This window comes from Aethalodelphis obliquidens, unplaced genomic scaffold (genome assembly GCF_003676395.1).
Source record: "Aethalodelphis obliquidens isolate GAN/ISIS:26980383/991018 unplaced genomic scaffold, ASM367639v1 scaffold19, whole genome shotgun sequence".
NCBI classification, from domain to species: Eukaryota; Metazoa; Chordata; class Mammalia; order Artiodactyla; family Delphinidae; genus Aethalodelphis; species Aethalodelphis obliquidens.
In genome coordinates this window covers 17,769,845-17,784,705 of record NW_020837963.1, presented here as the reverse complement: position 1 = coordinate 17,784,705, position 14,861 = coordinate 17,769,845, and the positions used below count along the sequence as shown (strand labels likewise).

Sequence of the window (14,861 nt, the reverse complement as noted above, 5' to 3'; positions counted from 1 at the left end):
TGTGTGTGTGTGTGTGTGTGTGTGTGTGTGTGTGTGTGTGTGTGTGTAGGGTATTAGGGAAAACAGTGACAAGGGATGAGCCATGGAATATAAGTTGGGATAAAATCAGGAAGGTTGTTATATGCAATACATTAAAACCCAAGGATAACTCACCTCATGAAAACTTGTTTTCTGATATAATGTGCCTGGCAATGGGCTCCCATCCTCCGCCCATCTCCTGTTCTCAAACATTTTAGCTTCTATAGAAGAAAGAAGATGTAGAGAGAAGAAGGACCCAAGCAACCAAGAGAATGGTTCCCTGTGTCCCCAGTATTCCCCAATTACAGTATTCCAAGGTCAGTCTGATATTCAAAAATGAATATCAATTAACCAGGAGATTCCTGGAATCATGAGTGCTCATCCTAGAAAACCTAACTAGCTGAGGGATCCAGAATCATGTCCAATAATATTTAAGCCCAGAGCAGGCAACCTCCACAGGGTAGCACCCAACAGCGGCTAGAACACGACTGTATCTGAGTCTAACAAAATAACCCTTGGAACTGCTGTCCAATAAGATGGCCAGACTTGTCCTGATCATTCATTAATCTTAAGATAGCATCACTCTGCATATTATGTGGCATAATTTTTTGGACTTCACTTATTGAACAATGGCAGGCTTTTACTGGACTGGGGAGCTTTGGAATTATATGTTGCAGTAAATAGGAACTACCCAGGTTCAAAACCTTATTTTTTATGAACAGATTTTAATTTTAGAAAGATTATTCTGTCAGTAGTGTGAAAAGACTAGGCTGAATTTGGAGAGATCCATTAGGAAACAATTAAAGTAACAGTGTAGAAGATGTGAGAGTCTGGACCCAGGCAATGGTGGTGGTGATTCAGAAGACGGGACAAATTTAAGAGACTTTGTGAGGCCAGCTCCACAGAAACAGCCCAACAATCAGAGATGAGATCAGGGGATGGCGAGAGTGATGTGGTCACTGAGAAGGGGATCAAGGGGGAGAGGCAGGTCTGGGTGCAGGAAGATGGACAAATTGAAATTGATATCTGGGAAGATGTATCAGAGACAATACTTTTTCAAAGGACAGAATTCAGAAGGAATCATAAAATTCAAAATTACAAAATATAATTCTAAGCACATTTTTTTTTTTTTGCGGTACGCGGGCCTCTCACTGCTGTGGCCTCTCCCGTTGCGGAGCACAGGCTCCGGACGCGCAGGCTCAGCGGCCATGGCTCACGGGCGCAGCCGCTCCGCGGCACGTGGGATCTTCCCGGACCGGGGCACGAACCCGCGTCCCCTGCATCGGCAAGCGGACCCTCAACCACCGCGCCACCAGGGAAGCCCAAAGCACATTTTTAAGGCAGCAGAGCTACACTTTATCTCTGCTCTTCTGTAGTTTCTGTATTATTTTCAATTTCTTTTTCATCAGTGTGCGAGCAATACTTACTGGCAGGAAATCGCATGTCTTTTCCCCGAAGAGTCTGTTGGCAGTTCTGAGCAAGTACTGAGGGCCAGATTTGTTCAATTCCATGAGAAGTGACTGGAATCCTTGGTGAACATCTCCACCTTTGTTCAAACAAAGTGCCTGGTAATAGAAGACGAGAACGGCAACTTCTGACATGCCATTTCTCCCCCAAAGAGCTATTTCCAAACAAATTCCTACACTGAAAATCACCGCGAATCCTATTTTAAAATGAGTTTCGTTTAACCGTCTAGCACAGGGTTCCTCAACCTGGCAGCACAGACTTTCGGGGCCGCACACTCCGTTGGGGGGCTAGCCTGCGCGTCTAGGACATTTAGCTGCATTTCTGGCCTCCGCTCACTAGATGTCAGTAGCACCTCTTGGTTATGACCACCAACTCTGTCCAGACTTTGTCAACTGTTCCAGGGAGGAAAAATCGCCCCCAGGTGGAAAGCCCTGCTCTAGCAGATTTACCTATGCCAGGAAGACAGCACGTAATAACTCAGGAGGGAGACAGAACAGAACAAACAGGTAGCGGGAATGACCCACAGAAGACAAGATGAGCAGAACTGTTTCATTAGCAATTCCACAGAAGTCCTCCCGACCAGACTGTGACTTAAATGTCAGGTCAGAGTGAGAATCAAGGCTGTTCCCTTACCTCCCAACAACCCCAGTCCAAAGCCTCATTCCTCCAGGGAGCTGGAAGAAAGAGCCACCAGGGATTCAACTGTGGCCGTGGACACGCTTCTGGGGGGTGTCTGCGCACCCCGCTATTAGTGGGAACATGATGTGTATATGACAGTTTTCTGGGATACATTCACCAGACAGTCAAAGCAACTAAGACATAAATAGGGGAAGGTCTACTTTCCTAAAGTAATATCCACTACTTCATTGGTAGCTAAGTGCACATATAACCCATTTCAGATCAATCAGATAATATATTCCCTCTAAAAAACTCCAGAAGATGTAAGTCCTCATTTGTGTTGCATTCGTCTTCCACTTATGCATAATTGTACACTAGAAACAACCGATTTAACAAAAAGGTTCATTTACACAGTTGCATTTCAATTTGAAATACAATGTTAGCAAAAGTTTAAAACAGAACAAAGTGGAAATTCTTGGCCTTTTTGTGGAACAGAATTTTAGTTCACCTTTCTTATCAAAGATGCAGAAAATAACATAGTGACTTGATTTCTCCCATGAAAACTAGCAGGAGATTCCGTCTTACACAATTCACCTTTCCACCCATGTCCGCTTTCTCTCCCTCACCACGGTGCCCCTCCCACCTCCCAGCCTCACTGGCTTCCATCAGCTGGAGTGAAGGATGAACAGACCAGCTCTATGAAAGCACAGAGGAAGCCCGCCCTTGGTCTTCCTTTGTGGTGGGCACGCATACCTGGGACATCTGCGCCGCAGTGTTTCCTTTGGCCCCCATTAAGACCATGGTCAGGGCAGAGGAGAGGCTCAGGGGAGAGAAGAACACGTTTCGCAGGTTGTCCTTTTCACCCAGCAGTTTTAATAAGTTGATGGCAAAAGTGCCATTTGCTTCACAGAGATCATCCATCAGTGAAGGTCTGTACCCAAAGCACAACACAGAAGCACGTTAGCCATGCCCTCCACTCGCCACTGCGCACTAGTCACTAGTCACACCTCCAGCCCTGTCTGTGGACACTGGGTATGGGCAGCAGAATAACTGCATCCCCAGACATCCGTGTTGAAGCTCCAAAACCTGTGGCGATGTTATCTTACACGGCAATAAGGGCTGCGCGGATGTGACTGGACTAAGGACCTTGAGATGGAGTCACCTGCATCATCAGGTGGGTTCAGTGTAATCACAGGCTTCTTATAAGAGGAAGGCAGGAGGGTCAGAGCCAGAGAAGGAGAAGTGAGGATGGACGCAAAGGTCAGGACGGTGTGGAGACACAGAACGCAGGCAGCCTCTGGGAGCTGCAAAAGGCAAGGGAACGGACTCTGCCCTAGAGCCTCCAGACTTAAAATGTAGCTCTGCCAATATCTTACGGACTTCTGACCTCCAGAACTGTAAGATAAATCCCCCTATGACTAATAGTTCTTCAGTTTGCTGTCTCTGGCATAATTTATAAGCAATGTTCTATGAATTATAATATACTATAAATAAAAATGACATTTCTGTCACGATGTCACATGAAAACAGCCGGATGGATTTCAACAGATTTTGGAGGGTTTTTCTGGGATGGTCTGCCCTAAAATGTGGGCTCCTGGGAAGACACGAAATTTACTTTAAATCAGAAGGACTCGAAAACAATACACCATTTTCCACCGGAGCTGTTGAAACTGGGCTGGGAGCTGTGAAGGGAGCCCCTGGGCACGGAGGTAGAACATGAAGCCCAAATCTCCAGTCATCAGACGCACACTTTGAATCAGGCACTAATTCTGGATCCAGGCTTCACTTTCCCCCCAAGCTTGACTAAACTTTAGACAAGCTTCTTCCTGCCTCTGGTGCCTGACCTCTCTTTCCTTAGAGCACTTACTTTAGGCAATTTGTCATTGTAAGTTCTTCCTCTGCTCCTTTGAGAGGTAAACATTTTGAAAAGCCTCTTTCCTATTTTACAGCCCAAGACAATCCTTCTCAAGTCCCTAGCAGCCATCCCTTTAAAATGTAATTGTCAAGGAAGATCGTCTCCGTGGGATGGTGGGAGCACAATCGCAGCAGGCACCTTGCTGCAAGTTGTGAAAAGCTTTCGCAGCATATTAATTTTTATACTTTTAGAAAAATTTTATAAATGCTGCATTTATTTCTATTAAACCTTCTAGAAACCTGGGCTGCTAGTCAGTAAATTACTAAAGTTCATCAGCTCATCTTGTTTTCCCTGAATCTCTCTGTTGTTACAGTTGAAGACATTTTGGAACATAAAAGGACAAATCGTCACCCATAATCCCATGATGCTATAAGCTATTTTTTCTATTATGCTATCTTTTTTCAATTGGTATGTATATTTGTAACTCAAAAATTGTAAAGCTACACAAGAAAAATATGTTCCAATTTGGAAAATTAGCAAACAAGAAAAGTACTGGAAACTCCACCTAGAGATAAGGGTCATCATGCATGCGCTCATTTTTATAAACAGATGGTCCATTCCCTGGTCCTTCTTTCAGTTCCCCAGTGGACTAGAAGGGCCTCCTGCAGCAGTCTTGAAAGTATATTTCATTTACACTTGGAGGGGGTGGGTCTTCTGGGCCTCAAGGGCAGGAGGGGAAAGTGGGTGGGGAACACAACTGTTTTAACTGGAGCCTCTTCACTGTTGAATGATTCCTTTGAAGCTTCATCCTAAGATATTTTTTTCAAGAGGAGATGTCTCTGGTTTAAAAGAAAAAAAAAGGGTGGTGGGGAAAAAAAAAAAAAGAAACGGTGTGAAGTTCATACTCTAAATATAAAACAACAGCCCAAACCAGTGCACATTCTTTAAAGTTTGAAAAAAATGTATTAAAACGTCAACCAGGGGCTTCCCTGGTGGCGCAGTGGTTGGGACTCCGGCCTGCCGATGCAGGAGACGCGGGTTTGTGCCCCGGTCCGGGAAGATCCCACATGCCGCGGAGCGGCTGGGCCCGTGAGCCATGGCCGCTGAGCCTGCGCGTCCGGAGCCTGTGCTCCACAACGGGAGAGGCCACAACAGTGAGAGCCCCGCATACCGAAAAAAAAAAAAGTCAACCAAGAAAATACAACAATGGCACAATTTGAAAACAGTGCTCTATACTTAACAGGTCATTTAATAGAGTACACAGTGTTAAGTTCCTCACTGCCCTCACTTCAGTAAGTCCCTCCAGAGCCGTCAGCTGCAGGGCTTGAACCCGAGGGCTGCAAGGCTGATGTGTCTGCAGTGGGCAAGTCCCACCACAGAGCAAGCCTCAGCCTGCCTCCAGGCCACTTCTCACCCCACATTTCCTCACCTTACACTTGAGGATGTTTCGGAAAATAAAAACCTAGGAGCCAGGAGGGATATTCAAACTTGATAGCACTGCGCCCACCAGAAGGTGGCACCTAAGAGACTCAAAGAAGGAAAGAATTAGGTAAACTGGAGATGAAAGACAGGAATAAATGTGGATTTGATCTTACATGAGCATAAGAGTTTTGACCTGTGGACTGAAATAAAAAATGCACAACGTGAGATTAAGTCGTGAGCTAAGTTTTATTCGGGGGTCTTACTGAGGACTGTAGGCTGGGAGCCAGCCTCTCAGAGAGCTCTGAGGAGGTAGGGGGAGAAGCATGATTTTAGGGAATGCACGCAGGCAGACATACATATCAGTAAAGGGTTACTGCTAGTCACGAGGACCAGATATCTCAGTTAGTGATTTTAATGCTTTCCTACGTAGGAGAAGTGCAAGAATCTGGGTTCATTAAAATTTTTTCCTGCGATACCTCTCTCTAAGGAGGCTGTTTTCCCAAAGCACAGAGTGCCTCATCCTGTTTTTCATCCTGAATTCCTTTCAGCGTGCACTGTAGGTCAGTGACTGCAATGGCTAATGACTTGATCCTTGTAGAACTGGATGGCGGGCAACTTTCTTTGTTTTACAGGAACCAAGGTGAAGCAGACATAAGCTTGGGCTGATTGAGTGAGTGAGTGAGTGAGTGAGTGAGTGAGTGAGTGTGTGTGTGTGTGTGTGTGTGTGTGTGTAGTTGTCCAATCTGAAAAGGCAAAGGAATGAACTGGAATACCACATCAATTTCCTCTTTACATTGTAACTGCTCTTAATTGTAAATGTCTATTTCTGGTTTCTTCCATATTGCCTCTTTCTTCATCTCATTTCCTCACCTCCATTCCTTTCCAACATCCAGGTGCTGGTCAGCAGCAGAGTACTTCCCATCAGCATCTCACCCCCAGCACTGACACACCGTCGCACACACACACCAGTGCACCTCTCAGATGTGCCCCAGCTCACACCAGTGAAAAGATTTTATTTCCAGCTAGTAAAATGGATTGGCATTAAACTCGTTTTCCTTTCACAGGTGAACAAACAAGGTCAGAACAATTAAATACTGTCCTCAGGTCTCAGAAAAAACTGACAGATTCAGCCACAAAAGCAAGCCTTCTGCTTCCAAGTAGTTGTCCCTCGGTATCCATGGGGGATGGGTTTCAGGACCCCCGTGGATACCAAAATCCAAGGATGCTCAAGTCCCTTATATAAAATGGTATAGTATTTGCTCATAACCTACACACATCCTCTTGTATACCTTAAATCAGCCCTAGATTACTTACAATCCCTAATACAATGTAAATGCTACGTAAATAGTTGCCAGAGGGCGCAAATTCAAGTTTTCCTTTTAGGAACTTTCTAGAACTTTTTTCAAATACTTTCCATCTGCTGTTGGTTGAATGTGCAAGTGCAGAACCAGTGATAGAGGGGAGGGCTGACTGTACTCAGCATCATTCTCTCCTGGGGGCCTTGAATGCCTGTCATCTCCCTGCTCCACTCCCCCATCCCATACTCACATCCCAAAGTGAATCTGTTCAAAGAGCACTTATGTCCAATTGTCCTTATATGATTTTGAAGAAAAAAAGTAAAAAACAAATGCCATAATTCCTGACTGGGAGCTCCCACCCTTGGGGAGATACACATGCATGAATGCATGGTTTCAAGCTGGCTGTGCACTCCGTACCAAGAAAACCGACAAAGTGCTAAGGAAGCCCACAGTAAAGCAGAATGAATTCTCTTTAGGAGTTCAGGAGAAGGGAAACAGGACTGGGCAGGAGCTCCTGAAGGTGGTGAAAGAGGGAGGTGAATGTTCGGGCTGTGGCTGCGGGATAGGCAGGTACAAAGAATGTAGAGGAAGGCCATGGTTTGTGTGGGGACCCAGGGCCCTGGGTGGGTGTGTCTCCTGTGAGAGAACTGATGCGTGAGGCAGGAGGGGCCCCTCACGCCAGGTTTAAAGGTTTGGACTTGAGCTATGGTCTGGAAAGCCAGGAACGGTTTTCAAACAAATGCTATACCTAAGTTTTAGAAAAATATTGCATCTCACCATTTGGTGGGTAAAAAGGCTGTGGACCCTGCCGGTAGACCACTGTCATAGACCAGGGACTGCCTAATACAGAGGAAATTTCTGCACTAAAGACTAGAAGATGGAACTGTCAGGCTGGGTGACTGGGAGGGAGGGGAGAGGGAGGGAGGGAGGGAAGGGAGAGGGAGGGAGGGAGGGAAGGGAGAGGGAGGGAGGGAGGGAGGGGAGGGGAGGGAGGGAGAAGAAGAAAAAGAAGAATGAGAAGTTGGAGGAAGTGGAGGAGAACAAGAGGAGAGGAGGGGAGGGGAGGTACGCGCAATAAGCTGGATCGCAGAGGGGACAGGGACTTGTGCTGTAGGTGGCATTGACCCAGCACCTCTGCGAACCTGCCCAAGGCTCCATGCAAACTCCGGGCGAGGAGGCAGTGGGCGCCACAGTCTTCCTGCTGACCCTGCGGTCCTCCCACTCACTCTCTCCAAAGCTCCCGCCCATCCATGTCCGGGAACCGCCGCCCAGGCTCGGGTTCCCGGCCACGCCCTCACTGCCAGCAAATCGCAGCGCAGCGGCGGCGGCAGGCCGCTTGGCCCTTCCACTCCGGAGGCCACCCTCTGACCCAGGGCGGGTCTAAGCACCGCGCACCTGCGCTCGGGTCTCGGAGCCCGGTCCTTGGAGACTCACTTTCGAGCCCCAGACCAAGCGGGCCGGGGGCCCAGGGTACGGCAGGGGCCAGGGCGACCCCAGCCCCGCAGCTCTCCTGCCCGGATACCTCCTGCCGTCGTTCCCCTAGTCCTCTCCTCCTCTTTTCCCAACCCCTGCGTCTGCCTCTGGCCTCCCTTCCTCGCCTCCTCGCCCCCTTCCTCCCTTCCTCTCTCCGCAGGAACTCTAGGCTAGAGGCGGCCGCCGTGGGAACCTGAGGGCTCGGGAGTCCTCCCCGCCCTGGTACCTGGGAGATTCCAGCTGTTGCTGTGGCCGCTGCTATTCCAGCTTGGCGGATGCTTCACGTCCCCTTTGCTTTCGGGCCGGCTTCCGGCGGTGACTCAGAGCACCGGCAAATGGCGCTGCGCTGTGCAATCTCTGACTCCGCACTCCCAGGCTGGACTTCCGGGCGGAGGCTGAGGCTCGCGCGCACCCTCCTGCCGCGGCCTGAGAGCAGACGGCGTGGCGGGGGAGGCAAGTAACCCGTCCCCTGAGGGTGTTTGGGGAAGACTTAGCCAATTGGGGCATTGGTTTGTTTTCCTGGGTTAGTACGCGTGTATGCAAGAGCAGCTTCAGAATCGGAACTCCACTTTGAAAATTAACTAAAAGCAAAACCAGAGGTTAAAGCTTCCTAAAGCCAGTGGTTTCCAAACTATTTTGGTAGGACGTCCCATCAAAACAATTTTTAAGCATGCGTCTCCACTATCGAATTTACATGTGCTTTATGCTAAATACTAATATATTATGCACGCTATAAAACACGTAAACAAAAAATTTTAAGATAAGAAAAACACTTTTATTAGAAGTACATTTTTGTGCTTACCAAAATTATTTTAAAATTTAATGAGATCAATGTAATTGAATATGTGTTTGCCTGTTTTAATCTTAGTTTAAAGCTTTGAAATACAGTAATTTGAAGACCTGGTTTAAGTTCAGTTTATTTCTAAACTTGGATTGATAGCTATCATAAGAAAAGGCTTCTCAGGAAATGGGTTGATTTAAAAACGGAATAAAGCCATCATTAGTTGTACTTACTAAACACTGACATTTGATTTTCATCCACATACTAATTATGCAAAGATTTCTGGTTAAAATCTAACTGGTAAAAATCTCTTTATCCTCTTGAAAATCATTTGTTCTTGCAAACCAAAATTTTTAAACTATCATATTTTAAATATTTTTGACAGTTTGAAGCCCACCAAATCTTTTCTCTTTCTAAGATTTTAATGAAGTTTAGAAAATTATGTTTCCAAGTTTTTAAGTGCCCAAATATGAAATTGTTAATATCTTTTTAGCAATAAAATCATATAATGGAAAATATCCATATAGATGATCTCAAAATAATCAGTCTACACTCTTTCAAAAGCAGTTGATTTCTCATTCATAGGTAAGATGTACCTTTACCTAAAGGCAATCGACTATTTATTTTAAAGAATACTTGCTAGATTTTCTACTACTAATTAGCCACTTAGGATCACAGAAAAGTTCACTACATTTGGAGCACCAGACTTTAAAAAAAATATGTAAGTAATTAACCTCTTTTTTAAAGTACTTTGGTATGAAATAATAAGCAAGCCTCATTGTTCTTCAAAAGCTATCGATGGTTGCTACACTGCTTATTTAAAAATATTGTAAAAGTTCTACTTTTTAATGTTCTAGGTTGTTGTTTTTAATCACAGTAATACCATCTGGTAGCGTGCATCCTTTGCAATACCTTGCCCAGGGCAGACACATGAGGACGCAACTCTCAAGCCTCTGCATTGTGAAACAGTGGGTCTAGTGCCTGTGCACAGGTTCAAAGAGCCAAGTTGAAGTTCAAATCCAAGTAACTATCCCTGACCCAAAAGTCTGTGCAGTTCAGCTTCTAGAGGGGAACTGAGAAGGCTAATTAGGAGTCAGAGATAAATGGAGACCCTCCAGTCTAGAGCATCACAGAACAATTCTGACGAGTATCCTTGCCATCTCAGGTTTACACTGGGTCAGAGAGTTCCTACTCTGGAAAAGCTTAAAGGAACCACAGCCCTGACACATCATTAACTAAACATGAATGGGATAAAGATCATATAGGGATTAGTTCTCCTGGTCTCTGACAGATAGTGGCAAAGGGAATATCTTTCCTCTTTACTCCCAGTAATGGAGGGGTGGCCCGTGGTCCCCTTCACTGGGCCTACCATATCTCTACCCCTTCTCTTTCAAGGAAAGTAGACTTCTTTCTTCTCTAGGACATGGTTCCATTAGTCATCTCCTGTAACTTTATCTCTTTTACTTCTTTGGAGTCTTCTTATCTCATAAATATACTCAGTCTCTCCCATATTAACACAAACAAATAAACACAACGCCCCACAACTTCCTTACGTCTATACTCTGTAGCTACTGCCCTGCTTTTCCATCCTTCCATTCACAGTCAAGTTTTTTTTGATAGTTTTGTTTTTCCTGGCAACAAAGGAGATTAACAGACCGTGATTATTATTTTTTTTACATCTTTATTGGAGTATAATTGCTTTACAATGGTGTGTTAGTTTCTGCTTTATAACAAAGTGAATCAGTTATACATACACATATGTTCCCATATCTCTTCCCTCTTGCGTCTCCCTCCCTCCCACCCTCCCTATCCCACCCCTCCAGGCGGTCACAAAGCACCGAGCTGATCTCCCTGTGCTATGCGGCTGCTTCCCACTAGCTATCCACCCTACGTTTGGTAGTGTATATACGTCCATGCCTCTCTCTCGCTTTGTCACAGCTCACCCTTCCCCCTCCCCATATCCTCAAGTCCGTTCTCCAGTAGGTCTGTGTCTTTATTCCTGTCTTACCCTTAGGATCTTCATGACATTTTTTTTTCTTAAATTCCATATATATGTGTTAGCATACGGTATTTGTCTTTCTCTTTCTGACTTACTTCACTCTGTATGACAGACTCTAGGTCTACCCACCTCATTACAAATAGCTCAATTTCGTTTCTTTTTATGGCTGAGTAATATTCCATTGTATATATGTGCCACATCTTTATCCATTCATCTGATGATGGACATTTAGGTTGTTTCCATCTCCTGCCTATTGTAAATAGAGCTGCAATGAACATTTTGGTACATGACACTTTTTGAATTATGGTTTTCTCAGGGTATATGCCCAGTAGTGGGATTGCTGGGTCATATGGTAGTTCTATTTGTAGTTTTTTAAAGAACCTTCATACTGTTCTCCAACAGCGGCTGTATCAATTTACATTCCCACCAACAGTGCAAGAGGGTTCCCTTTTCTCCACACCCTCTCCAGCATTTATTGTTTCTAGATTTTTTGATGATGGCCATTCTGACTGGTGTGAGATGATATCTCATTGTAGTTTTGACTTGCATTTCTCTAATGATTAATGGTGTTGAGCATTCTTTCATGTGTTTGTTGGCAGTCTGTATATCTTCTTTGGAGAAATGTCTATTTAGGTCTTCTGCCCATTTCTGGATTGGGTTGTTTGTTTTTTTGTTATTTAGCTGCATGAGCTGCTTGTAAATTTTGGAGATTAATCCTTTTTCAGTTGCTTCATTTGCAAATATTTTCTCCCATTCTGAGGGTTGTCTTTTGGTCCTGTTTATGGTTTCCTTTGCTGTGCAAAAGCATTGAAGTTTCATTAGGTCCCATTTGTTTATTTTTGCTTTTATTTCCATTTCTCTAGGAGGTGGGTCAAAAAGGATCTTGCTGTGATTTATGTCACAGAGTGTTCTGCCTATGTTTTCCTCTAAGAGTTTGATAGTTTCTGGCCTTACATTTAGGTCTTTAATCCATTTTGAGCCTATTTTTGTGTATGGTGTTAGGGAGTGATCTAATCTCATACTTTTACATGTACCTGTCCAGTTTTCCCAGCACCACTTATTGAAGAGGCTGTCCTTTCTCCACTGTACATTCCTGCCACCTTTATCAAAGATAAGGTGACCATATGTGCGTGGGTTTATCTCTGGGCTTTCTATCCTGTTCCATTGATCTATATTTCTGTTTTTGTGCCAGTACCATCTGTCTTGATTACTGTAGCTTTGTAGTATAGTCTGAAGTCAGGGAGCCTGATTCCTCCAGCTCCGTTTTTCATTCTCAATATTGCTTTGGCTATTTGGGGTCTTTTGTGTTTCCATACAAATTGTGAAATTTTTTGTTCTAGGTCTGTGAAAAATGCCAGTGGTAGTTTGATAGGGATTGCATTGAATCTGTAGATTGCCTTGGGTAGTAGAGTCATTTTCACAATGTTGATTCTTCCAATCCAAGAACATGGTATATCTCTCCATCTATTTGTATCATCTTTAATTTCTTTCATCAGTGTCTTATAATTTTCTGCATACAGGTCTTTTGTCTCCTTAGGTAGGTTTATTCCTAGATATTTTATTCTTTTTGTTGCAATGGTAAATGGGAGTGTTTCCTTCATTTCAGTTTCAGATTTTTCATCATTAGTGTATAGGAATGCCAGAGATTTTTGTGCATTAATTTTGTATCCTGCTACTTTACCAGATTCATTGATTAGCTCTAGTAGTTTTCTGGTAGCATCTTTAGGATTGTCTATGCATAGTATCATGTCATCTGCAAACAGTGACAGCTTTACTTCTTCTTTTCCGATTTGGATTCCTTTTATTTCCTTTTCTTCTCTGATTGCTGTGGCTAAAACTTCCAAAACTATGTTGAATAAGAGTGGTGAGAGTGGGCAACCTTGTCTTGTTCCTGATCTTAGTGGAAATGCTTTCAGTTTTTCACCATTGAGGACGATGTTAGCTGTGGGTTTGTCATATATGGCCTTTATTATGTTGAGGAAAGTTCCCTCTATGCCTACTTTCTTCAAGGTTTTTATCACAAATGGGTGTTGAATTTTGTCGAAAGCTTTCTCTGCATCTATTGAGATTTTATCATAAATGGGTGTTGAATTTTGTCGAAAGCTTTCTCTGCATCTATGGTTTTTCTCCTTCAATTTGTTAATATGGTGTATCACGTTGATTGATTTGCGTATATTGAAGAATCCTTGCATTCCTTGCATTCCTTGGAGACTAAACCCCACTTGATCATGGTGTATGATCCGTTTAATGTGCTGTTGCATTCTGTTTGCTAGTATTTTGTTGAGGATTTTTGCATCTATGTTCATCAGTGATATTGGCCTGTAGTTTTCTTTCTTTGTGACATCCTTGTCTGGTTTTGGTATCAGGGTGATGGTGGCCTCGTAGAATGAGTTTGGGAGTGTTCCTCCCTCTGCTATATTTTGGAAGAGTTTGAGAAGGATAGGTGTTAGCTCTTCTCTAAATGTTTGATAGAATTCGCCTGTGAAGCCATCTGGTCCTGGGCTTTTGTTTGTTGGAAGAGTTTTAATCACAGTTTCAATTTCAGTGCTTGTGATTGGTCTGTTCATATTTTCTATTTCTTCCTGATTCAGTCTTGGCAGGTTGTGCATATCTAAGAATTTGTCCATTTCTTCCAGGTTGTCCATTTTATTGGCATAGAGTTGCTTGTAGTAATCTTTCATAATCTTTTTTTATTTCTGCAGTGTCAGTTGTTACTTCTCCTTTTTCATTTCTAATTCTATTGATTTGAGTCTTCTCCCTTTTTTTCTTGATGAGCTGGCTAATGGTTTATCAGTTTTGTTTATCTCTCAAAGAACCAGCTTTTAGTCTTATTGATCTTTGCTATCGTTTCCTTCATTTCTTTTTCATTTATTTCTGATCTGATTTTTATGATTTCTTTCCTTCTGCTAACTTTGGGGTTTTTTTTTGTTCTTCCTCTAATTGCTTTAGGTGCAAGGTTAGGTTGTTTATTCGAGATGTTTCCTGTTTGTTAAGGTAGGATTGTATTGCTATAAACTTCCCTCTTAGAACTGCTTTTGCTGCATCCCATAGATTTTGGGTCATCGTGTCTCCATTGTCATTTGTTTCTAGGTATTTTTTGATTTCCTCTTTGATTTCTTCAGTGATCACTTCGTTATTAAGTAGTGTGTTGTTTAGCCTCCATGTGTTTGTAGTTTTTACAGATCTTTTCCTGTAATTGATATCTAGTCTCATAGCGTTTTGGTCGGAAAAGATACTTGATACAATTTCAATTTTCTTAAATTTACCAAGGCTTGATTTCTGACCCAAGATATGATCTATCCTGGAGACTGTTCCATGAGCACTTGAGAAGAATGTGTATTCTGTTGTTTTTGGATGGAATGTCCTATAAATATCAATTAAGTCCATCTTATTTAATGTATCATTTAAAGCTTGTGTTTCCTTATTTATTTTCATTTTGGATGATCTGTCCATTGGTGAAGGTGGGGTGTTAAAGTCCCCTACTATGATTGTGTTACTGTCGATTTCCCCTTTTATGGCTGTTAGTATTTGCCTTATGTATTGAGGTGCTCCTGTGTTGGGTGCATAAATATTTACAATTGTTATATCTTCTTCTTGGATTGATCCCTTGATCATTAATGTAGTGTCCTTCTTTGTCTCTTCTAATAGTCTTTATTTTAAAGTCTGTTTTGTCTGATATGAGAATTGCTACTCCAGCTTTCTTTTGGTTTCCATTTGCATGAAATATCTTTTTGCATTCCCTTACTTGCAGTCTGTATGTGTCTCTAGGTCTGAAGTGGGTCTCTTGTAGGCAGCAAATATATGGGTCTTGTTTTTGTATCCATTCAGCCAATCTGTGTCTTTTGGTGGGAGCATTTAGTCCATTTACATTTAAGGTAATTATCGATATGTATGTTCCTATTCCCATTTTCTTAATTGTTTTGGGTTCGT

At 43.3% G+C, this 14,861-nt stretch overlaps 1 protein-coding gene across 3 annotated transcripts in view; it reads right to left on the bottom strand.

Moving 5' to 3' along the window:
- The window catches only part of LOC113626825 (serpin B8), a 17,877-nt gene extending 7,216 nt beyond the window's left edge, over positions 1 to 10,661 (bottom strand). Inside the window, exons 1-4 of one of the 3 annotated variants that reach the window (XM_027118715.1) lie at positions 10,486 to 10,661; positions 8,378 to 8,732; positions 2,857 to 3,034; positions 1,446 to 1,583 (exon numbers count right to left, since the gene is read on the bottom strand). In XM_027118715.1, coding sequence (XP_026974516.1) covers positions 1,446 to 1,583; positions 2,857 to 3,024 — 306 coding nt within the window. In that variant the 5' untranslated portion in view covers positions 3,025 to 3,034; positions 8,378 to 8,732; positions 10,486 to 10,661. Of the gene's footprint in view, positions 1 to 153; positions 1,126 to 1,445; positions 1,584 to 2,856; positions 3,035 to 4,523; positions 4,790 to 8,377; positions 8,733 to 10,485 lie in introns of those variants that run through there. The other 2 variants (XM_027118714.1, XM_027118716.1) reach the window with 2 other exon arrangements.
- Positions 10,662 to 14,861: the final 4,200 nt, after the last annotated feature.